The sequence below is a fragment of the Andrographis paniculata genome, unplaced genomic scaffold, assembly GCF_009805555.1.
Source record: "Andrographis paniculata isolate CXL003 unplaced genomic scaffold, ASM980555v1 Contig86END, whole genome shotgun sequence".
Taxonomy (NCBI): Eukaryota; Viridiplantae; Streptophyta; class Magnoliopsida; order Lamiales; family Acanthaceae; genus Andrographis; species Andrographis paniculata.
Window position 1 is genome coordinate 5,690,900 of NW_026137624.1, and position 25,221 is coordinate 5,716,120.

Consider the following 25,221-nt stretch of genomic DNA (forward strand, 5'->3'; position numbering starts at 1 on the left):
AAATTATACTAGTATATCATAAATAAGATATAAAAATATATAGATTAAAAGCTAATTAAAGTATTTAAAAAATAAAATAAAATATTAGTATTACTTTAAATATAGTTGTTACGTACGAAATTTAGAATTAGGTTAAAAGCCCAAGGTAAAAAAGAAGAATGGGCCTGGCAATAGGGTTGATTGAACTGGCTGAAGGACACCGTGAGGAAATCAAGGAAAATAAATTTATTTATTTATTTCTAAGGAAAATACAGGACGGAAGGTTCTCAGGTCGGTAGGTCCTCAGGACGGAAGGACTTCAGGTCGGTAGGTCCTCAGGACGGAAAGACCTCAGGTCGGAAGGTCTTCAGGTCAGTAGGTCCTTAAGACGGAAAGTCATTAGGACGGAAGGACCTCAGGTCGGTAGGTCCTCAAGACGGAAGGACCTCAGGTCGGAAGGTCTTCAGGTCGGTAGGTCTTCAAGACGGAAAGTCATTAGGACGGACGGACCTCAGGTCGGTAGGTCCTCAAGACGGAAGGACCTCAAGTCGGAAGGTTTTCAGGTCGGGAAGTCCTCAAGACGGAAAGACCTCAAGTCGGAAGGTTTTCAGGTCGGGAGGTCCTCAAGACGGAAAGACCTCAAGTCGGAAGGTTTTCAGGTCGGGAAGTCCTCAAGGCGGAAAGACCTCAAGTCGGAAGGTTTTCAGGTCGGGAAGTCCTCAAGGCGGAAAGACCTCAAGCCAGATGGTTCGCAAGTCGGGAGGATTGGCGGTCGGACCCATACTATTGTAGATTGGCAGTCGGGCCAAAAGAGCGGAAGGTCTGTGGTCGGCTCAAGGAGTGAAATATAGGGAATTTTTGGTCTGCTGGGGACACGTGTCAGCATAAGAAAGGTTGGAAGACGGTTGAGAAGGAGACGTTGTAACCGTTCGGGTGACGGTTTTCAGTACGGTTTCCCAGGGAATATTTAAGGATTTGGATCATCATTTGGCAAGGGATCTTCAATCAACTTCAACAAAGCAAAGTCAGATTTGGGGATCACCACTTTAAATTTCAGTCTTTTATTTTCCAGTTTATTTTCTGTACCATACAGTGTTTAGAGATTCCTAATCTCAGGCACTAATTAATCAAGTTTAAGGATATTTTCTATATCTTTGAATTTTACTTTATTTTTGTTGAAAAATTACATCAACAAATTGGCGACCACAGTGGGAGCAAGACAAAATTGCTCATTCCAATTCCGGCGATAATTTCATACGTCTTAGATCCGGCCGAATCATCGGAAGGGTCCATATGGCAGGGTCACAACCGCAAGCATCTTCGACACCGGTGGGAGAATCCGTTCCACCACCCATTGTGCCAAATGCCGGGGACATCCCACAACCACCAACTGATTGGTGGTCTTATGTTCAACAAATGAACAACCAGCATACCTTGGTTATGCAGAATATGTTGCGTGAGCAACAAACGAACATGTTGCGTGAGCAACAGAGTCAGTTGCAGAACATGATAGATCAAGCATTGTCAAGGGTTAGTCTTCAACCCACTCAAACGCCACCAGGAGTGTCACCGTCCAGACCACAGGCAAATTTCGCAGGGCCATCATTCGTGGATAGTACATTCCCAAGTGCCACAAATCCCAACCGAATGGATCGGGGAAAAACTCCTTTGACTTTTCCCAACAATGTTCCACTGGGACCAAGGGTTACCAATTCGCAGCCGAACAATACAAGGGAGGACAGGCCTGAAGGATATATACATGATCCGATTCATATTCCTGTGCAGGATCCGTTCCAGGTTCCTGATCATCAACGCTTTCATGTAGATCCTGATGAGATTGCACATATATTAAGGGATCAGTATGGATTAACTCCTCAGATGGCTAACCGCCCTGCATATCAAAGACCTTTCCCAGAAAGGATCATTCATGAACACCCTCTCCCAAGGAATTTTCGACCACCCGACTTTCATGCATTCTCAGGGGAGGACGGATCTTCCACCATAGAACATGTTGGTCGGTTCACAGCACAATTAGGAGAGGTTGGCAATAACCCTTTTTATAAGTTACAGCTGTTTGGTTTGTCTCTTACCAGAACGGCGTTTTCATGGTTTGTAAGTCTACCTCCTGGACAAATTCAGACATGGGAAGGATTGGAAATGGCATTTCACGCTAGATTCTTTAATCCTTTACCAGTTGTTTCTTTAACTGATTTACTTGAATTGAGACAGTATCCAGAAGAAACTGCTTCACAGTTTATAGAAAGGGTACGATTGATGAAGGGACGATGTCCTACGGTAATCAGTGAGAAAGAGATGACCAATTTAGTGGTCCGGAATATGCATAATCGCTTAAGAAAGGCACTCACTGCCCTGGATGTTGAGGATTTGGCAAATCTTGCATCCAAGGCAGGACGTCTAGAGTCTTTGTTCAGAGAGGAAGAGCAGCATAACAGGCGTAATAGAGGCCAACATATGGCGAGTATGGGAACAGAAACATGCGACTTTGATTTTAATCAGTCAGAAGAGATGGCAGCCGAAATCCTTTCTGGAAAACCGTATGTATGTCCTAAATTGAAGCCAGTACCAGGATCTGAAGGAAAGGAGCAACCGACCTTTGATAGTTCGAAAGCTGATGAAATCTTTGATATCCTACTGACTGATGGGCAGATTCGTATTCCAAAGGGCCAAAGACTTGCCACTAAAGAAGAAATCAAAGGGAGACCATATTGTAAGTGGCATAATTCTTTCACACACACTACAAGTCAGTGTACTCATTTTAGGAAGGAAATTCAAAAAGCCATCAAGACAGGTCGGCTCAAATACATCACTTTAGGTGTAGACCAGCAACCATTTCCGAAACTAACAACTGCAATGGTTGACATCCAACCAAGTTCGGAAACAAGGAAAAGTTCGGTCAATAGTGGACAAACAGGGGAGCAAACTAGTCCCGGAAAAAAGAAAGGGAATCAGCCAAACAGCAGCCGACCGGAAGAACGACTCAAGGTTGTTGAAAGGCCAGTCGCTGAAAAATGGGACCGTCCAGACGGTTCTTTTAACGTGGAAGTGAAGGAAAAGGTTTTAGTGAAAGACCACCCGACCAGAAAAACGGGTTCAGTCGGGAACGAGTGGGCTCGAAATAAAAAGCCTTTACCCGTTGATATAGATCCTCGTTTCCCAGGTATGAATCGTACACAGATTCGCAATGCCAAACGCAGGTATGCTGCAAAGTATGGGAAACGAGTTCCTGCAGTGCAACAAAGAACCGACGAACAAACTGCGGCCGACCACTTGACAGGAGATCAGTCCATTAGAGTCTTTACAGAACAAACGACCGACGAGCAGGGAGCGGCCATTCAGTCTCCAATAAGTCGGTCCAGTCGGGTCTGGTCAGGAAAGCAACCGAAGGACGGATTAGGAGCTTCCGACTATACCAAAAGAAGTTCGTCGGGACAGGGGAAAGGTAAGGGAATGGCACATGAAATAATTAAAGGTTTTAGATGCCAACATTGTGAACGGATCAACATCAATCCATCTCTGGAAGAATTTCGTATTGAATCCTTGACGGTTCAATCTCGAAATGAGACGAAGGAAGAAGTGGTGCCTACAGAGGAAAATTCAAGATCTGTTAAATCTCGTCTGGGACCACGAATCCCTTGTCGAATGACAGAGGTTAACCAGATGAGTGATGAACCGACGTGGGCGAGTCTGGTAGATGATATTATGGACGAACCTTTATGGGCATTCTTGGCAGATGGCGAATTAGAGGAAACAGAGTGGGCAAAGATTACAGATTCTGAGCCTCAGTCGGAAGCACCTTCAATTGTGTTTCCTCCTATTCCAGAGGGTGCGAACTCCCATTTGAAACCCCTGTATGTTAATGCTCACATTTGTGGGAAACCAATCACAAAGGTTTTCGTGGATAATGGAGCAGTCTTTAATGTTATGCCATTGAAGACTCTCAAGAAGCTAGGGAAAGGAATTCATGATCTGTCCCCTGTGGAATTCGAAATGACAAGTTTTACAGGGCAGCCGACCAAGCCTGAAGGTATGATGGTTGCCACAATTGAGGTCGGACCAAAGAAAATTTCCACTGTTTTCTTTATTGTGGACGCAGATACCACATACTCTCTTTTGCTGGGACGAGATTGGATTCATGCCTCTCAATGTGTGCCATCAACCTTGCACCAACAGTTAATGTTCTGGGAAGGAAATCAGGTCTTTAAAATGGAAGCGAATGACAACCCATTCGACGTAACAGAACAAGTGGAAGAGTCAGTGTTTTATTCTAGTCATTTGGCTCCGATGTCTCAGTTGTATATGGCCAGGGAATACCCAAACAAGGGTTATAAAGTCACTGGCCAGAACTCGATGTTCTATTAAAAGAACACCTTTATTGTATGGCTCATGATAAAGCCACACCCATTTCTGTATAAGTTGTTTGTAATGGAAGATACAACTTTAGAAGTATGTAGTTCTCTTATTAATAAGTTCTATTTAAAGCAGTTATTACATAAAGTAGAAAATAATAAAGAGATTCTGGATGTTCACCTCCAAGAAGATGAACAATTTCGTTGGCCCGACTTATTAGAAAAAACAGAACCAACAGCTTCATCACAAGACCCGTTATTGGAGTTTAATTTAGGAACCGAATTGGTTCCAAAAGTGATCAGGTTAAGTGGTTATTTGTCTAAAGAGCAACAAACAATGATGCTTGAAGTTATTAGAAACAACATTGATTGTTTAGCGTGGGATTATTCAGAGATGCCTGGTTTGACAAGAAGTCTAATAGAGCATCGATTGCCCATCAAAGAAGGTTGTAAACCTTACAAACAACCTCCAAGGCGAATGAGTCCAGATCTGATGCCTCAAATCAAGGAAGAAATCCAAAAACTTCTCAAAGTGGGTTTCATTCAACCTTGCCGTTATGCGGAGTGGCTGGCTAATATTGTGCCAGTGGTCAAGAAAAATGGTAAGATAAGGATATGCATCGACTTCAGGGATTTGAATCTAGCTACCCCTAAGGACGAATACGTGATGCCTATGGCCGACATGCTGATAGATGCAGCAGCAGGGCATAAAATCCTTAGTCTGATGGATGGCTATGCAGGTTATAACCAAATATTCTTGGCAGAAGAAGACATTCCTAAGACAGCATTCAGATGCCCAGGGGCTTTGGGTATTTATGAATGGACAGTCATGCCATTCGGGTTAAAGAATGCAGGGGCAACTTACCAAAGAGCCATGAATTCAATCTTTCATGATTTAATTGGCAGATCTATGGAAGTGTATATTGATGATGTTATAGTTAAATCTGCCAGTTTTGACGAACATTTGAGAGATCTTGAAGAGGCATTTGAAAGAATGAAGAAGTACAAGTTGAAGATGAATCCGACCAAATGTGCTTTTGGAATATCAGCCGGGAGCTTTCTAGGATTCTTAGTTCATGAGAGAGGAATTGAAATTGATGCCAATAAGGCTAAAGCCATTCTTGATAGTCGGCCACCCAAGACGGTTACAGAAATCCAAAGTCTGTTGGGTAAGGTGAATTATTTGAGGCGTTTCATTTCTAATGCTGCTGGCAAGGTCAGACCCATTACTAAATTATTGAAAGCTGGAAAAACCTTGAATGGGTGGGGGGGTCCCGACCAACAAACGGCTTTAGATGCTATCAAGCAGGCATTGGTTCATCCTCCAGTCTTGATGCCTCCCAAACAAGGTCGGCCACTCAAACTTTATTTGGCAAATACATATGAAGTGGTTAGTTGTTTATTGGCGCAGGATGGTGATGACGGGAAGGAAAGGGCAATTTACTATCTCAGTAAAACCCTTACAGGACCAGAACTGAATTACACTATGCCAGAAAAAATGTGTTATTCATTGGTCTTCGCTTGCACTAAACTCGAGCATTATTTGCTGCCCAGAAGAGTTGAGGTCATATCAAAGGTGGATCTCATCAAATTGATTTTACAGAGACCTACTATGAAGGGCAGACTCATGAAATGGGCCATCAAATTGGCTCCTTTCGATCTTCAACATTCCCCGCTGAGGGCAATTAAGGGACAAGCAGTAGCCGACTTCTTGGCAGAATTCTCACAAGTCGGGTATTCTCTTTGTGATAGTGTCCGACCATTTAGTGTGCATCATATCTGGATAATCTACAGGTCGGATGTGTGCCTTATATAAGTACCAGAACATGGTTGATGTTCTTTGATGGTTCTACCTCTGGAAACAAATCGGGGGCAGGGGTCTTTTTGCAAGGACCTGATGGTCAAAAGATCAACTTACAACTACGATTGGAATCCATGACCCATAATTCGGCAGAATATGAAGCTTTAATTTGGGTTTGGAGGCTTTAATTGCCAGGAAGGTCCAGTCTGTGTAATCAAGGGGGGATTCTCAATTAGTAGTCAACCAGGTAAACAATCAATATGTGTGCAATTTCCCTCATCTTCGCATATAGGGACATTGTGAGTCGGCTACTGACAAGAATCTCAGAGGTAATAATTGAGTTCATTCGACGAGGAAAGAAAACCAACGTGCTGATGAATTGGCTCAAAGGGCATGTAAAGGAATTCTGGAGGATATGTGGTCGGAGGTCAAGTCGGGCATAGAAGGAAAGACAGACCCGATCTGCGAAGTTACGGTCGGGCAGGGGAGACTAGAGGACAGGACCCCGACTGCGAAGTTACGGTCGGGCAAAGAGGATATCGGACAGGACCCCGACTGCGAAGTTGCGGTCGGGCAGAGGATATCGGTCAGGAGTCCGACTGCGAGGTTACGGTCGGCAAAGAGGATAATGGACAGGAGCCCGATTACGAAGTTTTTATCGGACAGAAGTCCGATGGCGAAACAGTGTCCGATTGGAGAACAGAGCTTATCCTGTATTTACAGAATCCTGGTGCGAGTGTTTCAATTGCGACACGATTGAAGGCTTTACGTTTTCAATTGATAAATGGAATTTTGTACAAGAGATCATTTGAAGGTTTACTTTTGAAATGCTTGGGATCTAAAGAAGCTCTAGAAGTGATGACAGAAGTACATGGTGGGATATGTGGAGCTCATGGGGGCAGGTCTCAATATGAGATGGGCCATTCATCGCTTGGGTTTTTTCTGGCCTAAGATTTTTGAGGATTGCATACAATTTGCAAAGGCTGCTCTGGAATGTCAGAGACATGGAAACTTGAATCATTTGCCAGTAACCGAATTGCAATTCTTGGCAAAACCATGGCCTTTTAAATCGTGGGCTATGGATATTATTGGTAAGATACATCCTGCTTCATCGAAACATCACTGTTTCATTTTGGTCGCGACTGATTACTTTACCAAATGGGTGGGGAAGCAGTTGCTTTGAAAAATGTGGATCAGAAAGAAGTGATAGACTTCGTTTTGAACCAAATTATTTACAGATATGGTATTCCTCAGTCTATAACAACACCGACCAAGGCTTGGTCTTTACAGGGGAAAAGTTCTCTAATTTCTTGGCAGAATTCGGTGTTCGGTTACATCATTCTTCACCATATTATCCCCAAGCCAATGGACAGGCGGAAGCAGCAAATAAGATTATCATTGGGATTATAAAGAAGATGATTGAAGGGAACCCAAGAAAGTGGCATTTGTTATTGTCTCAGGCTTTATGGGCACATAGAAATGCCAGAAATACGGCCACAGGGTTCTCACCTTACCAACTTACGTTTGGCCAAGATGCTGTTTTTACCAGCCGAAATTCGAGTAGTGTCATCTGGCCGAACAGAATTTACTGATAGTGATCTTACAAAGGAAATACCAACAAATTAATGTTGCAGCAGTTAGAAGATTTGGATGTTAACCGTCTCCATGCAATAGATCGAAGTGTGAAACAGAGTGAAATCAGAGCAAGGAGTTATGGAAAGAAAAGTTCTTCACAGGACATTCCAAAAAGGAGACCTAGTCTGGAAGACCATTCTTCCTACATATAAGAAAAACCGATCAATGGGAAAGTGGAAACCGAATTGGGAAGGACCATACATGTTCAAAAAGATATTGGAAATGGCGCGTTCATTATTGTAAATCATGAAGGTATAGAGAGTACATGATTGTATTAATGCTAAATATCTGAAGAGGTATTATCCTGCCTTTTCAGATAACAAAACTGCCTGAAACCACATATTATTCAGACCCATTTATGGGGGTTCGAACCTACTGGAAGGTTCATTTCTGTTAGTCATCGTGTAGTTGTGAGAAATTCTGTCTCTGAATCAGACTTTTCATCCCAGTGAGTGGATATTAGCTCTGGTTCTTCTTCAATAAGATATTCCCAGTCTGGTTCTCGGTACTTTCTCCCATTGGCTTTGCATGTCATCTAGATCTTGATGGTACGTGCTTGCATGTCTGTTAGGGCTTGATGTTACGGTCAACCATGGGACGCAATCTTGACAAGACTTTTCGTTGATTGGAAAATATGTTATCCCAACCAAGGTCTGGAAGTATGGTTGCTGCATGATTTTCAATCATTTCCATGTGATGATGGAGATCAGGGATGCGGCTGAGGATGTCATGAAGAGGTTCATACCCCTCAATGACTTTTTCCATCAGGAGGATGACGCGATGAATAGTTCTTCTACCTCGTTGGGAGAATCGGAATTTGAAGTCTAGTTGCTTGAGTATATATAACAAGTCTTCTGCATGGCCTCCAATAGGGTGATTACCTACAAAGAAGGGTTGAAGAACACCCTCCCAGTTGCTTGATGGAACATGAGGTCGGTCATTCGCCATGTTTGTTCACACTTTCAGTGTTTTGATTTTTAAAATATGCTGGGAATATGTTTCTTAAAATGTGAGAAACAGTGTTCTTTTAAAGAAGGAGTTTGGTTCGTTTCCTATAAAGTTGGGAATTGAAAGGTGATCCTTGTTTTGAGAGAAGAAAGAAAAAAATGGATTACTAAGTCAGTTGTTGTTACAAAGGGGGAAATATTACAACAGTGCCCCTAGGGCAGTTTTTATTTGTGTCCATTTGTTTTCATCCCTGGATAGCCTTCTGGTAATGGCAGCCGTCTGATATCTTCTGATGAATTGGGATCGGGCTTGGGTTTTCAGCTCTTGATCCAATTCAGCCTCATTTTTGGTATACTTCTCAAGCAGATGCTGTTCATTGGTAATTTGCTTATCCAGGGTAGACTGTTCTTTCCTCAGCTCCCGCAATTCTGCCTCCTTTTTCTGAATGGCATCATCAACCAGAGCTTTCGTGCTAAGGAGACCACCCAGTCTTCCAGTAGTCTGCTGAAGGGATTCTCGAGTCTTGGCCAAAGAATTCTCCAGCGTTGTTTGATCGAAGTCGGGCTGGGGGGTTTCGGCTGACAGAAGGCCAATGACTAACACTTCAGTCTTGAGCTCTGTAAGTCTTTCCATCAGCCGATGCAGAATGGGGACGGCTGGCGATTCCGTTGGAGTGTAAAAAAGAAGGCACCAACCGTCTGAATGAGTTTGTCCAATAAGTCGGATCTAATTCTGAAAGGGGATGGTTAATGGCCTCAGTGAATATGGTTCGGGCCTCCGCTGGAACCGGAACAGTCGATAGGACAGCTAAGTCCGAAGGCCCCTGCAAGTCCTACAATGTCAATAAGTATTCCAAGGGAGGTGCAAATTTATTCAGACAAGATATGTGTTACCTCTGGGCGGACTGCTGTCAGTGAGGGGGAGGGGCGGAGCAATGAGGTCGGTCGAGTAGGGCAGACAGCTGGTATAATAGCAGCCGACTCGTCGGCTGCTGCGAATGGTCGCTGAGGTGCCGACCTGGGTCCCTATGGAAAGTAGTATTGGAAACAGTTAGTGTTTTTCGAAAGAAAGTTATGACATGGATTGGTTTAATCTTACCAAATTAACAGAAGTCTCCGAATCGGATGAAGACATTTCTTCCATTTCTGGAGGTTGGGCTGCCACAGGTGGTTCTTCTGCCTGCCATTCGATGGCTAGGGGGGGCGCCGCTGCTGGTAGGGCGGCTGCAGGTTGGACGGCTATATCTAGAGCCACTGCAGCCAGGATCTCCGGGACACCTTCGATTTCGGGATCAGCAGCATCAGGGATGTCGTTTGAGGGTCAGCTTCGGCGAGGGCGGCTGGTTCTTCCTTTGACATAGATGAGTCTGATGCCATGTATGGCGGCCGACCCATCTGGGAAGTAGTCCCCTCGCTGTCAGAAGAGACCCCTGCTGCTGATGGGGTTGGGTGAAGGTGTCTGTGGAAAAATCATGAAGATGTTTGTTGTTTAATATATTAAGGTTGATCATCCGAATCCTAAGTCTTGCTGATAAAGGAACTTACTGGTTCTATAGGCATGTTGGTAAAGATTGTCTCCTGGTCGGGGGCCTGGCCCGACCACTCCTCGGTACGGGAGGAGGGAGTTTGCCTCCGCGTCGGGTCCTCCGCCCGACTGCTCATTGGCAAATTGGTCTGGACCAAAGGCCCGATTGAATGGTCGGTTAGTGCTGGCGGCGGTTGCGTGGTCGGTGTCACCAAGGTCGGTTCTGGGGAATGAAATGAGTAAAATCAAAGTTATGATATAGTGAATTGGTTCACGGTGTTAAGAAACATTACCAATTCGGGGTCGGGTCCTTGCTGACGTCCTAGTTAGTCCAAGGTCTGCTAGTGTTTGCTGGTCGGTCTCCGAGGTCGGGGGTGTTTGCAGCTGGGAAGTTTTTCTTTTGCGCGTGGGACCCCCAGATCCGATTCCCGGGGTTGTTTGTTTTTGGGTGCTAGTATGTATCGCCGCCCCTAGAACCAGTCCTTGGGGGGGAGGAGTACGTTCAGCAACCGATCCTCGTCAGGGGATATCAGGGACCATACAACCGACCACCATTCATTGAAAGTATCTACAATCTCAGGGTTGGAGCGGAAAGGAATATAAGAATTGGAAATTATATACGTGGTGAGCTGGGAGATATAAGAATGGATTGATTTAGGAAGGACTCGTCGGTCGGGACTTTGAAAAATTATTTGGGGACGCGACGGGTCCAGGGATACCTTGGCAACAGCCGAACTGGCGCGCCATGAATTGAGGTTCATAGTTAAAAGTGTAAAAAGTTTTCTGCCCTTTTTTATCAAGTTTCTTGCTACTAAAAAGAGACCTGGGTTTGAGGGCGACGTCCCAGGCGAAAGGATAGGTGGGATGAGGACAAGGCTCAGGAGTCGGAAGCGGGTTTGGTACTGGAAAGGGCCAAAAATGGTCGGGAGCATAACCCGCATATTTTTTATACATAGAAAATCGAGAGTTACTGCGGGTATCTGTTAAAATGGCAGTTATTATTGGATCGGACGATTGGAGTTTATTGCGTCCTGAGCAGAGTCGGTTGAGGACTAATCCTAAATGTTTTTCAGATGTTGGCATAGTGGGCGGAGATCCTAAGTTAAACGCGTTGGGGAAGTAAAGACGGAACCAAAGTTCTAAAAAACAAAAAGGACCCGACGCGGCAGTGTCTAATTTCCTATTATCGTTATCTGTTAAACGAAGGCTAACCCTGGTGAGTCCTTCGAACAGATTGGCTAAAAATAGGGTGCCAAGGGAGAAGAACCGACCTGACGCAATATGAATGGCCAGGTCGAGGTGAGAAGGAAGGACACTTTTGGAAGGGAAACAATGACGTACCTACAAAGCCAGAACAGGATAAAGGCAGTATGCTCCCGGTCGGTTACAGGGGTCCCTGGAGCCCCTTGCTGGTCGGTTGCGAACTTTGTCCAACCCCATTCCTTCACACCTTGTAAAGACCATCCCGGATGGTCTTCTGATGGCTCCTGCCCATCTAGGGCTCCCATTACAGGGTCTTCACCCACGACTGGGAGATGTGCGATCATGGCCACGTCCATAAGAGTTGGGCCAAAGGGGCCTGATGGGAAGAGGAAAGTCCCATTTTCCGCATTCCAGAAGGCAGACATGGCCAATAACACCTTCTCATGCAGGTTGATAGGCATGGTGGACAGCAATATTGCTTGGTCGATTTTTTGGGAACGCCATTGGGTCTGGAAATGTTCTGCTACTCGTCGATACCAAGCGCGATACAGATCTTTGGGTCTGTGAGATGGGTCTTGATGCTGTCCCGGATGCGAACTGCTTGGTAGTTGGGATTGTTGATAGCCAAGGCGTTGCGAGATTCCAAAACTTCCCTCATCCGATTTGAATCTTCAGGAGTAGTGCAATATGGACGGATCGTCGGAGTTAGTACTTTCGAGGCTGAAAATGGACCTTCTGGAAGGGTTCCGTCGAAAGGAAGGGCAGGCATGTATTGATTCGCCATAGTTAGAATGTTTTGGGATTGTGATTCACACAGGCTTGTATTGCGAAGATGGAAGTTTATCAGGCGTGTTTCAGTAACTGGTGCAGTTGCTAAGGGAGTTTTTCAAGAGGGTAGTGATTTATGAACTTCCAAACATTGATTGTTAAATGGCGTTTGAAAGTCCCTTGGCGGCGGGCAAGTTGTTACGTACGAAATTTAGAATTAGGTTAAAAGCCCAAGGTAAAAAAGAAGAATGGGCCTGGCAATAGGGTTGATTGAACTGGCTGAAGGACACCGTGAGGAAATCAAGGAAAATAAATTTATTTATTTATTTCTAAGGAAAATACAGGACGGAAGGTTCTCAGGTCGGGTAGGTCCTCAGGACGGAAGGACTTCAGGTCGGTAGGTCCTCAGGACGGAAAGACCTCAGGTCGGAAGGTCTTCAGGTCAGTAGGTCCTTAAGACGGAAAGTCATTAGGACGGAAGGACCTCAGGTCGGTAGGTCCTCAAGACGGAAGGACCTCAGGTCGGAAGGTCTTCAGGTCGGTAGGTCTTCAAGACGGAAAGTCATTAGGACGGACGGACCTCAGGTCGGTAGGTCCTCAAGACGGAAGGACCTCAAGTCGGAAGGTTTTCAGGTCGGGAAGTCCTCAAGACGGAAAGACCTCAAGTCGGAAGGTTTTCAGGTCGGGAGGTCCTCAAGACGGAAAGACCTCAAGTCGGAAGGTTTTCAGGTCGGGAAGTCCTCAAGGCGGAAAGACCTCAAGTCGGAAGGTTTTCAGGTCGGGAAGTCCTCAAGGCGGAAAGACCTCAAGCCAGATGGTTCGCAAGTCGGGAGGATTGGCGGTCGGACCCATACTATTGTAGATTGGCAGTCGGGCCAAAAGAGCGGAAGGTCTGTGGTCGGCTCAAGGAGTGAAATATAGGGAATTTTTGGTCTGCTGGGGACACGTGTCAGCATAAGAAAGGTTGGAAGACGGTTGAGAAGGAGACGTTGTAACCGTTCGGGTGACGGTTTTCAGTACGGTTTCCCAGGGAATATTTAAGGATTTGGATCATCATTTGGCAAGGGATCTTCAATCAACTTCAACAAAGCAAAGTCAGATTTGGGGATCACCACTTTAAATTTCAGTCTTTTATTTTCCAGTTTATTTTCTGTACCATACAGTGTTTAGAGATTCCTAATCTCAGGCACTAATTAATCAAGTTTAAGGATATTTTCTATATCTTTGAATTTTACTTTATTTTTGTTGAAAAATTACATCAACAATAGTATAAAATTTTTAAATAGCTCATGTGAATTGAAAATAGTAATAATAATAATATAATCATAAATTAAAAGAAAGGAATCTTTTGAATGTTCAAAAGGGCAAATCTGAAATCCCCAAACATGAAAAAAAAACAGGGCATAGATTTTATATCACTTCGGTGGATTTTCCGGTCATTACGAGGTCAACAATCTACGTGGCTTATTGGACCAATTATTTGGGAGATCCCGGTGCCCAACGCCAAAATGCATGGTGTGATTCTGTCTGGCGCTGGGATCCGGGAGCTCCCAAAATCATCAACTACATGCTACTTGCCTACTTCTAGTAACAAGAAAGAGGTTGTACACATTGTGTACACATAATGTACGTATATATGTGCATAGTGTAATGTTGTGCACATGCACTGTTACTAGAATACAATTTTGTATAATTTTATTGGGATAATAGTTACTCCCTCTATCCCACATAATTTGTCCCTATTTTCTATTTTCGTCCGTCCCATATAAATTGTCATTTCTATTTTTGGAAATATAATTATACACTTTAATCGCATTTTAAATTTTATAATTTTCTTAATTTTAATTAAACTGTTTACTTATCTTAATCTTAATCTATAATTATTTTTACTAAATAATAATTATTTTTACTAATACACTTCTTAATTACTTACTAATTATATTTTACCTAAATTTATGTGTCTACAGTAATACGCCAATGTTATATGAGATGGAAGGAGTATTAGTCTCATTTATTTTTTACATCTTGATATTTAAATATTAATTATTATATAAAAATATAGTATAAATTAAAAAAAAAATGACAAAAATACTTCTATTAGTGTCTTATAATACTATAATAATAATATTTGTGCAAAAATTTATACAAATATAAAGATACTTTTAGGGTGTGTTTGTTTGGGGGTTTGGATTTTGGATTGGGAATTGAATAGTAAAAATTTTGAATTTGAATAGTTGTATGATGTGATATAAATAGGGTTTGATGTGATGTTTTGAATGTAAAATTGATTTTTAGTATAATATAAAAAATAAAAAATAGGGGTTTGATTTGATGTTTTTGGGGGAAAAAAATTGGATGAATAGTGAAAATCCTCCAAAATCCTTCAAAAAAACACACCCTTAATGTTAAATATAATTATGTAAAAAATAAATAAAATCTTTAGAACCGAACCGAGGGAATAGTAATTATGAATTAAGCACCTTAAAATAGCTTTGTTTAAACAATTTTTAAACTTTGGAATTATTTTAATATTTTACAAAATATGACATCAAATATTTTTTTTCTCTGAAATATCAAATCAAATATTAATTTTCTACTATTATAGTTAGTATGATTTGAACCAGTCTAAAGGCTTAAACACCTTCAAGTTTGGTCTTTATAAAAGTCTACAATGATGGCTCTTACTTGAGCTTTCTTCCTCTAATCATGATTCATCTTGGAATCTAAAAGGTCTTAGGAACCATGCATGTAGGACCTACGTAAGTGTAAGAATTTGAGGGTATTCCTTATATAATTGGTTTTATATTATGTTATTTAATTAAATAATACTCCCTCCGTCCAAGCAAAAAGTATACAATTACTTTTGACGCGGACATTAAGGAATAATAATAATTTAATTACAGTGGGTAGGTAAAAGGAGGAAAAATGATATTTTTGCCCTTACTTTTTTGGTATAAAAGTAATGATGCGATGTAAAGTAGGGATATTTGTGAAAAAAATAGGATATTTAATGAAATGATTACTTTGTAATTGGACGTCCAAAATAGAAATATGTATACTTTCTGACTGGACGAAGGGAGTATATCAACACAATATTAAATTAAAACATAGAATAAAAATAGTGAATCATAAAACATCACATTATCATTTTCTTTAACAATTCAATCCTCAAACATCATATTGTAATCATTATTCAAAAAAAAAATTAAATTAAAAAAAAAATCACAGAAAACACACATTTATATATTATTGAAAAAATTGTTGACCTATTATATATATATATATATACATATATATATTAAACCACAAAAAAGAAATGCTATTAAATATGTTGAATAGTTAGTTATATGTTAAAATATTTATAAAAATTACTGAATTATATACAAACAAAATATACTTGCTGAATAAGACACTTCAATTCAATTTTATAATAGAAAGATGAATATAAATGTAGCCCGACAAACATAATTATAGCCCCGACAAACGGATGAAGATAAATAGAATGAAATATGGTGCCGCTGACAGCTGCACCAAAGATCAAAATAAAACTAATACTTAGTCGACCTGTGATCATGAGGTCATGAGTTCAAACCCTGATGCCTCAGGTTATCTGCTACACATAGTTCGCCTAATGTGATTGGTCTGTCGAGCCTAATTTGCACAGTATTAAATTCGGCCGGAAATTTATCTAACGCATACTTTGCGGTTATGCATTTCCATATTATTAAAAAAAAAAACTAATATTTACTTCGTTCTAAAATTGATGATCCATCTCTTTTGAACACGATTATTTGTTGATATTTTTTTTTAAAAAAATAATATAAAATAAAAAAATTTAAATATATGTTTATAAATATTTTTAGCATTATTTTTTGATAAAATATTATTTTATTTATTATAAAATTTTATATAATATAAATAAATAAATAAAAAATATATTTATTTATAATTAATTTTAATTAGTTTATAAAAAACAAAGAATTTAAAATATAAATAAAAATGTTTATTTATTGAAAAGAAATATAAAAATAAATTTTGTTTGAATAAATTATAAAAAATTAGAAATTTAATTTAATTAATTTATATTTATTAAATATGCAACATAAGAAAAAAAAAAAAAAAAAAAAGGGGAAAAAAGTGGGAGTATTTCTTTTGTTTGGTAATGTTATTATACTCCCTCAGTCCAGCCGAAGTAATGCATTATCATATTTAACATTAAAAATATCTATATATAGTTTATTTTATAAATATCATTGTATTTTTAAACTAATATATGTATTTTTGTAAATTTTTCTTTATTTGTACTATGTTTTTTAATATAATAATTAACATTTTAAAAATCAACTAAAAAAATCACATATGACTCGTTGGATTCATTCGAAACTTTATCAATATCCTCAACAAATAAATATTTTTTTATCTGTATTATATAAAATTTTATTATTTACAAAATTATATTCATATTATATATTTTTTATTGATGTATAATATTTAAAATATGTAAACACATATATTAAGTTTTCTTAATCATATATTAATTCTAAGTTTAAAAATAACATCATTTATACAAAAATATAATATAATAATTACTATTAACTTATTAAATTACATTACCTTAAATACCGATAACGAACTTATTAAATTATACTATTACCTTAACTAGTATCCATAAATAGAGGGATCATTTTTCATAGAAAGAAAAGAGTAATGTTCTAATAAAATAAATAAAAAGTAAGTGAAAATATTACAAAAGCTTATAAAAAAAATAATAAAAAAATAGTAAAATAGAAAAATAATAAAAAATTAATTATTATTGATTAATATAAATAATAAAATTATAAATGAAATATTTATTATAAATGAATTACATGTAAATTTAACAAGAAAAAATTACATAATTTTAACGGAATAAATATATTATCATTATCATTATTATTATTATATTTCTATTGATACATAAATTAATACTTATAAATTTTAAAATATTTATAATATGTAATAAAATTCATACTTAAACATTGAAATTTATTATATTTGAATAAAAAATGATAAAATGAATATTATTAAAATAAACAAAGAAAATATATAATACATATAAATAAATGAAAACATTTATATTTATATACAATTAACATAAATTCATAAATAAAACAATACATTTAGATATTATTTTATTTATTTATTTATGAAAGAAACGAAAATTACAAATAGATCCCCACATTATAACAAATTTTAAAATAAACAATTGAGATTTAAAAAAAATAAAAATTGAATTTGCAATTTAATTAATTGACCCCACTTTTGGTGCAACTGCTACCTCAGAGTATTCAAGTAAGTTCATAACATTAAAGGACAAAGCATGACATAGTACTATATTAAAGTAACAAAATTTATTGCCGCTGCTAAGCTAAGCTAAGCATGCATGTAAATAAATGCATTGCATGATAAATAAAAAAACAAAAATAAATAAGAAAAGTCAAAACTCACAAGCACCATCAATGCATTGCCATGTGTGGGTGGGTGTCCGTTCTCATCCATTCCAAACCACAAACCCAACCTAGGGGCTGTCTTTTGCTTGTATTTTATTGGATTTTAAATTAATTTTAATAATTTTAATGTGATATAAATAAATATTTATATAATATTTTAAAAATAATATAATAAAAGAATTAAGAATAAATATTTAATTTAATATCTTTTAAACAAAAAAAAATTTCCAACCAAACATATCCTAAATATAAATATAAACTGTAATGTGTAAATAAAAACCATAAAAAATTGAAGCTCTATTCTCTCTTTTTTTTTTTTTTTTTCTTTTAATTTTTCCCATCAAAACAGAATATATATGTATATTTTTATTTACAGAAAATCACACATCCACTACTTTTTAAATACAAATACAGATACAAATACAAACAAAATATGTGATACTTCAGAGTTTATAAAGATGAGTGAAAGAGGATGTTATACACCATTGTTTAATAGGAAATTAAAATAATTAAATAGATTATCTATAGCTGGTAAAAATAGACACAGCTTGAAAATTCGACCCAAATTCGGCACAAAAAAATCATACTTAGCTCAAAAATTTTTGGGCCATGCCGACCCGTCATAAATATGAACCAGGCCATGCCTAACTGGCCCAATTATAAAATTAAATATAATTTTTAAAAATAATTTTATAAATATATTAATAAACAAATTTTGATTAAAAATGAAAGTATAGTCTAATTGTTTAGTTTGTGTGCCGTAGATAAAGTTTTAAGTTCAATTTTCACACTTAACATATATCAGAAACTCATGGAATTAGACATACAATTTCAGGGTGAGTAACAATGTCAATTTTTTTAATAATTGTGATTTCAAATCACAAAATATCACATCAAAATATTATTTAAATCAAATTGAAATAATTTCGTTTTAAATTAATTTCAAACACAAACTACAATATTTTATAGGCCACTTCACATTCAAATCATATTTTTTTCTTATCACCCCAAAAACCTTATTTGATAGTATTATAATAAAAGAAACTTATAGAATATATAAATAAATATTGTAACTCAGCACAAAGGCATTATATATATGAATTCAAAAGGTTAAGACAATTCTGGAATATAATTCTCACTTACCATATATAGTGCTTCCTCAAACTCGAAGCTTTCAAAGTATGCCATAGATGGTAACGTGGGGTCAGCGGCCACACATGTGACTCTTGAACATGTGCCTCTAGACGCTGCTACATTTAAAATTTCAACAATATATAAGTACGCGGATATATTATTTATATTAATATAAATACAATATATGAATTTACAATCATCACAATGAAATAATGGATTCAAATCCTGATAGATCTTGCCTAACACATGTGATTTGCCTTGGACCTAATATATAGGTTAGTCCGAAAATTTACCTAAAACGCACCTTAAAAGTAACCACTGCGGATTCGTTATAAAAATTATATGTATATTAATAGTGACGAACTAGCATCTAAATCCTGAGTCGACAAAAATTATAAAATTTAATTAATAAATTTAAATAAAAAATAATGACAAAATTATATATGAATTTAGATAGTTTAAGAGGGGCAAATTGTACATAAATATATAAAAATTAATATTTTTAACACTAAAAAATTCATAAAAATTTGAGCCCCCAAGCCCTAGTGGAGTTTTGTCCCGTGTATATATAATACAATCGTATGGTCCCATAAGCGATGACCGGTGGTGTGGAGAAGACTCGTAACCACGAGATCATGGATTCAAACCACCAGGTTTAAACCCCCGGCATCTCAGCTGGTGATTTACCCTTAGCGCACCCATGCCTGGTGATGTGGAGGTGGACTTAAGTGGATTTGTGACCGTAAGGTAACGAGTCTAAACTCCCAACTTTTATATTAGCATATTATTATTTCTTATGAAAAGAGGAATATATAATTGTCAATCAAGGGTTTATCAAGGCACTTGAATACCTGATGCTGTTAAAAATAACTCATCTCATTGATGCATTCAAACAAATGGTTCAAGATCTTCTCAGATACCCGTCATGTTTGCCAGGTTGCCGATGGTTGTCCCGGCAATGAAGCCACCCGACCAGGCATTCTGGCATGTATGAAAAATTATACGTAAGGGAAAGGGAAGATTTTTGCATAAATAGCCATCATCAGCCTGAATATAAGAAGGCTATACAGCTGTTGCAAGACAACAATGATATGTAAAAGGTAGAACCAAAACCATCTCCAAATAAATAAAATCTCATCTATTGTAAGAGGAAATAACTTTAAGAAGCTTAATATGCCAAGTTACCTGGAAATTGAACCCTCCAGTTAAGCCATCGACATTCAATATCTGCATATAGTTCATAAATGAAATAATATCCAAAATCTAAATTTACAGTCAGCAATTTCCTTTAAAAACCACAAAATAAAAGCAATAGCATTTGAAGCACCTCCCCAGCAAAGAATAGATGTGACTGGATCCGACTCTGCATTGTGTTCAGTGATATCTGGATTGAATCAAACATAAGATGCATACATATATATATAGAAATATACATACAGAGAGTGCGAGAGAACACCTCAGACAATGGGACACCTCCAGCAGTGACAAATTCTTCCTTGAATTGGCCCTTCATTTTAGTTTAAGCAACAATTCATTATGAAAAAAATAGTTAGTGGAGGATTAATGATGCAGGTGATATGTGTGGTCGTACCTTTCCTTTCAATCGGAAGGAACAATTTTTGAGATGAGAAGCAACTGATATTAAAGAGGCATTAGATACAGACGCCCACAAAGGGTCCCCAACTACACCCTGCATCAGCAATAAATATCAACGGTAAATCAGTTACATGCAGATCGATAGAAATGCAGGTATTGTGCTTTTGAGGAACAGCCATTTAACCTTTTGTTCTAAAATGTATCTCCAGAATCTCTTCATAAGGCCAAGCTCTGAAGGAAGTGAATTCATAACTTTTTGCTTCTGGGATGGACAAGAGGATTAGACACAGGAAATTGTCACAATAGCTGCAGGACTAAACAAGGATGCAATATTTCCCACATCAGGGTCTCATATTAATAGCACATCTGATCAGGTAGGGTGATTACATTACTTTCTCAAATAACACAATGTCATACTATTGAATTGAAATTTTAGTCCATACAATTACCGGAAACTTATTCTTGTGTTGAATAAGAAGTGACTTCACATCTTCTATATGAATATCAGGAATAAAATCCACAAGAAGTAAGCCTGAACGCAATTGTTTTAACAGCTAAGATATCACAAGATGCAGAAACCAGATGCACGAAGAAATATGAAGCGTTTCCGACCTTTGTACTCAGAATCTGAGAGTTCCCGTGCTCCCCAAGCAGATAAACGAAGAATCACTGGACCACTAAATCCCCAGTGTGTAACCAACATTGGCCCAACCTTTCATCCAACAAAGATTAGTACCCAATGTCCACATAGAATGTTAAATGTTGAAATGATAATCTTGCCTGAGTATGCTCGGATATGCTCTGGCGAACAGTTTCCAGCTTCAGCTTTGCTCTAACCTTAGGAAATGTAACCTGTGCCGCAGATAATATGACAAGAATAACAGTATCGGCATTACGAAGAACAAAATGAAAGTATAACAAGAATTATTATTATTAACAGATGTAATGTGAGAAGAATTTAGTATGCATAAACACTTAGTTTTTCTTGAAATTGACAAAGGATGCATTGCACGGAGAAATTCCCATTCAGAATTGAAAGGTGGCATGTTTACGTGGCATGTTAAACATATCCCATTCTCACTCTCTTTCTTCTTTTGTTTGTCTTTGCTAGCTCATCGATACCCTTCAGTATTGTAATCTATGTCTTCGGATCTCATATAAAATTATCATTTCTCTCCAAGAAAACAAGCATATCAGGATGTTGACATTGAAGGATTCTGTAATGAGTTTTTTATCCTCTGATAATGCAAAAGATGGAAATATAAAGAAAGAAAGAAAGGTTTCTGAAGCAATGATTAATCATTAAAGTTCCTTCTATCCAGAAGCAGATACTTTGTGAATGTAAAAGGAAACGAATATGTGTTCTTCAGACAATTGACAGCAGCCTTAACCATTTATCAAAAAGCAATGTAGCTTTCATCAACAGATCACATACTAGAAAGCACATTGGTTTCATTAAGAACTTATACAGCGTATCATATGAGAGGAAACAGATGAAGAGAAAAATAGTAAAAATATTGATGATAACGCAATTACCCCGCTCAGTTCTACTAACTGGCAATCATCAATCTTGAAAGTGAACAAACTGGGCACTGGCTTAATTATAGAATGACCAAGTTGAGTTGCAAGCTTATATCCCTGCCACAATAAAAACAACCAGTTAGGCAAAATTGCATAAACATAACATCACAAAAAGAATGAAAGAAACACGTTCTTTGAAAATAATACACTACAGCTAATAGTAAATGTTTGTCCTCAAAATGGTAAAACTACATTAATTCTAGTTTGTCAGCCACAATTAATATTAGAAATTATATCTTCAAAAAGTCTAGAGAGCATGTCAGCAATACCAATTCCAGTTCACCTCAGACATAAGGTAGTAGGTGAATTGTCGAAAATTGGAAATACTCTTTCAAAGTGAAATTCATCTCACAAAACAAGTGGTAGGAATGGCAAAGACTTAGCCAAACCTGCTCACTGCTACCGCTAGCAATCAACAAGTAATTGGCTTTCACATATTCAACATAGTCGATGGTGCGCTTTTCAATTTTCACAGAGAATTTGCCATCATCAGTAGTTGACACACCTGTAACAGCTTTTCCTGTCTGCAGTAGAACTGATTGAAACATGCAATCAACAGAAGGAACCTCAAAAACCATGGAGATGCTAAGAACACACTACACTACAAGAAGTTCATATGATAGGCTGTTAAAAAAATGTTTGTCCTGAGTTTGAAACATCTATTAATGCCAAATGGTAAAACTACATTAAGCAATAGTTTGTCAATCAAACAAGGCATTAGAGGCATGTAAATCAACGCATAAAAGTATCTTCAGAATGCCTAGTGAATATATTAACAATACTTACCACCTCTCTTCTTCACCTCAGACATAAGGCAGTCGATAATAGTAGATGAACTGTTGCTGATCGGAAATACTCTCCCATCAAGTTCAACCTGAGAAACAGAATGAAATACAGCTCATAAATCAAGTGGTAGGACAATATAGAGATGAACTTAAAAGGATGAGTTAAGAGAATCAAATCACTTTCAGTTCAACACCATGATCGGAAAACCATGACATAGTATCAGCTGGGCCATGCATCTTGAAAAATGCTCCACGAAGTTCTTTATTACCTCTTGGGTAGTTTCCTGCCAGAATCTATGCAAGCTGTCAGCATGAGAGCATCCAAAAAGATGATTAATCCCTGCAGTCAAATTATAGCCAAACACTAATATAGCAGCTATGCTTTTGCCATCAAAGTTACAGATCTAAATGTTTATTTCCGGAAAGCATCTCCACCTAATTAAAACTCAAATAAACTAAATATAGTGTGTTATTTATCACAGCATCAAATATTATTCTTGATGATAATAATAAAGAACATAACTTGTGAAATTCTATTTAAAGTGTTTCATTCATCATAAATCTCTATCCCTTTAAATGTGAAACTAATTGTAGGTTGGCCGGACTTTCATTTCAGTGTATTCCTGAAATCTGAAGTTTCAACTCAGTTTTCAATCCGTAGACACAATAATACCTGTAGCATTGACGCGCGTATGAATGAATAAACCCAGTCATCAAATTCTCTATGCCAGAAAGAATTAACATAGAAATATAAATAAAAATTGGGGCACTGACTACATGTTCAGAATTTTAGCTGTAAATCTACTTGAGAGACATAACCACCACAGAATCTGTTGAAATATCTTAAACATATTATTGTTTAGATTATATTTCTATTATCTTAAATTAAATTGTTATTATTTGAATTCATTAGAGGTACACGCCAGTGGCATGAGAGAGCATATCCGGATTCTGTTGACGGTTTTTCAACACATCTGTCAAATATGTTTTGGTTCCAATGAAGTTTAGGTTCAGTATTACATCATTTTTCCTGATTTTGCTCTGCTCTCTCGGAGAACTTTAAGAGGATGTTGAGATATGTTGAACATACTGTGGTTCATTCATAGTATAAATTAGGTTTCTATTATCTTAGATTAATATGTTATTATTTGAATCTATCCTATAACACCTACAATCTGATTTCTTTATATGTATACAATTCTAAAGTTCCGTCAACCCTAACACAATCACTGCAGCGCTGTGCATTCACGAATTAATATAGCAAAGAAAATAAAATAGGGCCAGCTGAAAACAGAGGATTGCACTGAGTTCATCCTTCAACACAAACGATAAATCACTTACCAAATTGTCAAAGCAATGGCCGTTAGTCACATTGCATCGACCACCGCCAGAAATCTTCACCTACCGAAACACAAAAATATCCATTCAACAAACCGAACAGGAAAACAGCGTTAACGCAGGTCCATGAACTTCTGTAAAATAGGCTATGGAGCATACAGACCTTAGATAGAGGCTTCCCTTTCTCAATAACAACAACGTTCAGATCAGGCGCAACAGTTTTCGCCCTAATTGCACCATAAATTCCGGCAGCTCCACCTCCTACAGCTACTAGAGTCTGTTCATCTGACTGCTCAAGGAACCAATAATTTTAGCAATTTTTAAACAAAAGCCATTCATGCGTGCGCAGTGTTCTGATAAGTAGAAAACTGTTTACCTTCGAAGACAAGGTGACCGCAGTCCCAAAACATGCTCGCCTGTGATTCGAGTACAGAAAACAAGCATAATTTCTCGATGTAGTGAAGATTTTCGGAAGGGTTTCTGCGTCGAAGGCGAACCGTTGGAAGGTGTTCATTCTGTATCCAGCGTTTTGCGGCAGCGGGAGAACTAAGAACAGAGATAAATGGCGGGTGGATTTTGGGGTTTCTCCGGTGTGTGTTGGTGCGGTTTCCTCCAATTTGACTTTATTTTGTAGTTTCGAATTTCGCGGTCTATGCTCGGAACGGACATGACAACTTATTTTCAGTCCATGCGGCATAAAAAACTATAGAAGTTTGGACATCTACACAGTAAATATTTATTTTTGACACGGTATTTAATAAATAATAATAATATTTTAATTATAATTGATAGTTAAAAATAATGTAATATTTTATTTTTATTTTTAGTATAAAAATAGTTATATGATGTAAAATAAAAATATTTATGAAAAAAATAATAATAAGGTATTTAAACAAAAATTAAAGTATTTGTGTTAATATATAATTATTATATAAATTAAAAAGTATGGTAAAAAAAAGTATTATAAATTATAACAAAGAGTGTGTAATATGTATCCTATCTACTAATACATAAATATATTATTTTTGAATTATTAACATTTTTATTTATACTTAGTATAAAAAAGAATTTAA

At 37.6% G+C, this 25,221-nt stretch overlaps 1 protein-coding gene across 6 annotated transcripts; it reads right to left on the bottom strand.

The window, feature by feature from the left end:
• Positions 1-18,544: 18,544 nt before the first annotated feature.
• LOC127242483 (uncharacterized) lies at positions 18,545-24,774 on the bottom strand. Of its 6 annotated transcripts, none has more exons than XM_051262043.1 (17): positions 24,525-24,774; positions 24,312-24,437; positions 24,152-24,211; positions 22,991-23,104; positions 22,812-22,899; positions 22,415-22,560; positions 21,981-22,082; positions 21,225-21,296; positions 21,057-21,156; positions 20,894-20,976; positions 20,629-20,706; positions 20,440-20,538; positions 20,305-20,355; positions 20,176-20,211; positions 20,034-20,075; positions 19,700-19,829; positions 18,545-18,961 (listed from the first exon to the last, which is right to left on the bottom strand). In XM_051262043.1, exons 1-16 carry the CDS (start codon positions 24,660-24,662, stop codon positions 19,761-19,763), a joined length of 1,404 nt encoding a protein of 467 aa, XP_051118000.1. In that variant the 5' UTR covers positions 24,663-24,774; the 3' UTR covers positions 18,545-18,961; positions 19,700-19,760. The 6 variants fall into 6 exon arrangements, with proteins under 6 accessions (XP_051118000.1, XP_051117998.1, XP_051117997.1 ...); XM_051262041.1 differs by having other exon boundaries at positions 18,545-18,964; positions 20,176-20,232; XM_051262040.1 differs by having other exon boundaries at positions 18,554-18,961; positions 20,176-20,232.
• Positions 24,775-25,221: the final 447 nt, after the last annotated feature.

What these genes read in the sequence shown, in the direction of transcription:
- LOC127242483 (XM_051262041.1), bottom strand. Translation starts at nt 24,662, where the DNA reads ATGAACACCTTCCAACGGTTCGCCTTCGACGCAGAAACCCTTCCGAAA. An exon ending in TGAGGTGAAGAAGAGAGGTG is followed by an intron (nt 22,561 to 22,811) that starts GTAAGTATTGTT and finishes TGTTTCAATCAG; the next exon opens with TTCTACTGCAGACAGGAAAA. An exon ending in GCATATCCGAGCATACTCAG is followed by an intron (nt 21,157 to 21,224) that starts GCAAGATTATCA and finishes GTTGGATGAAAG; the next exon opens with GTTGGGCCAATGTTGGTTAC.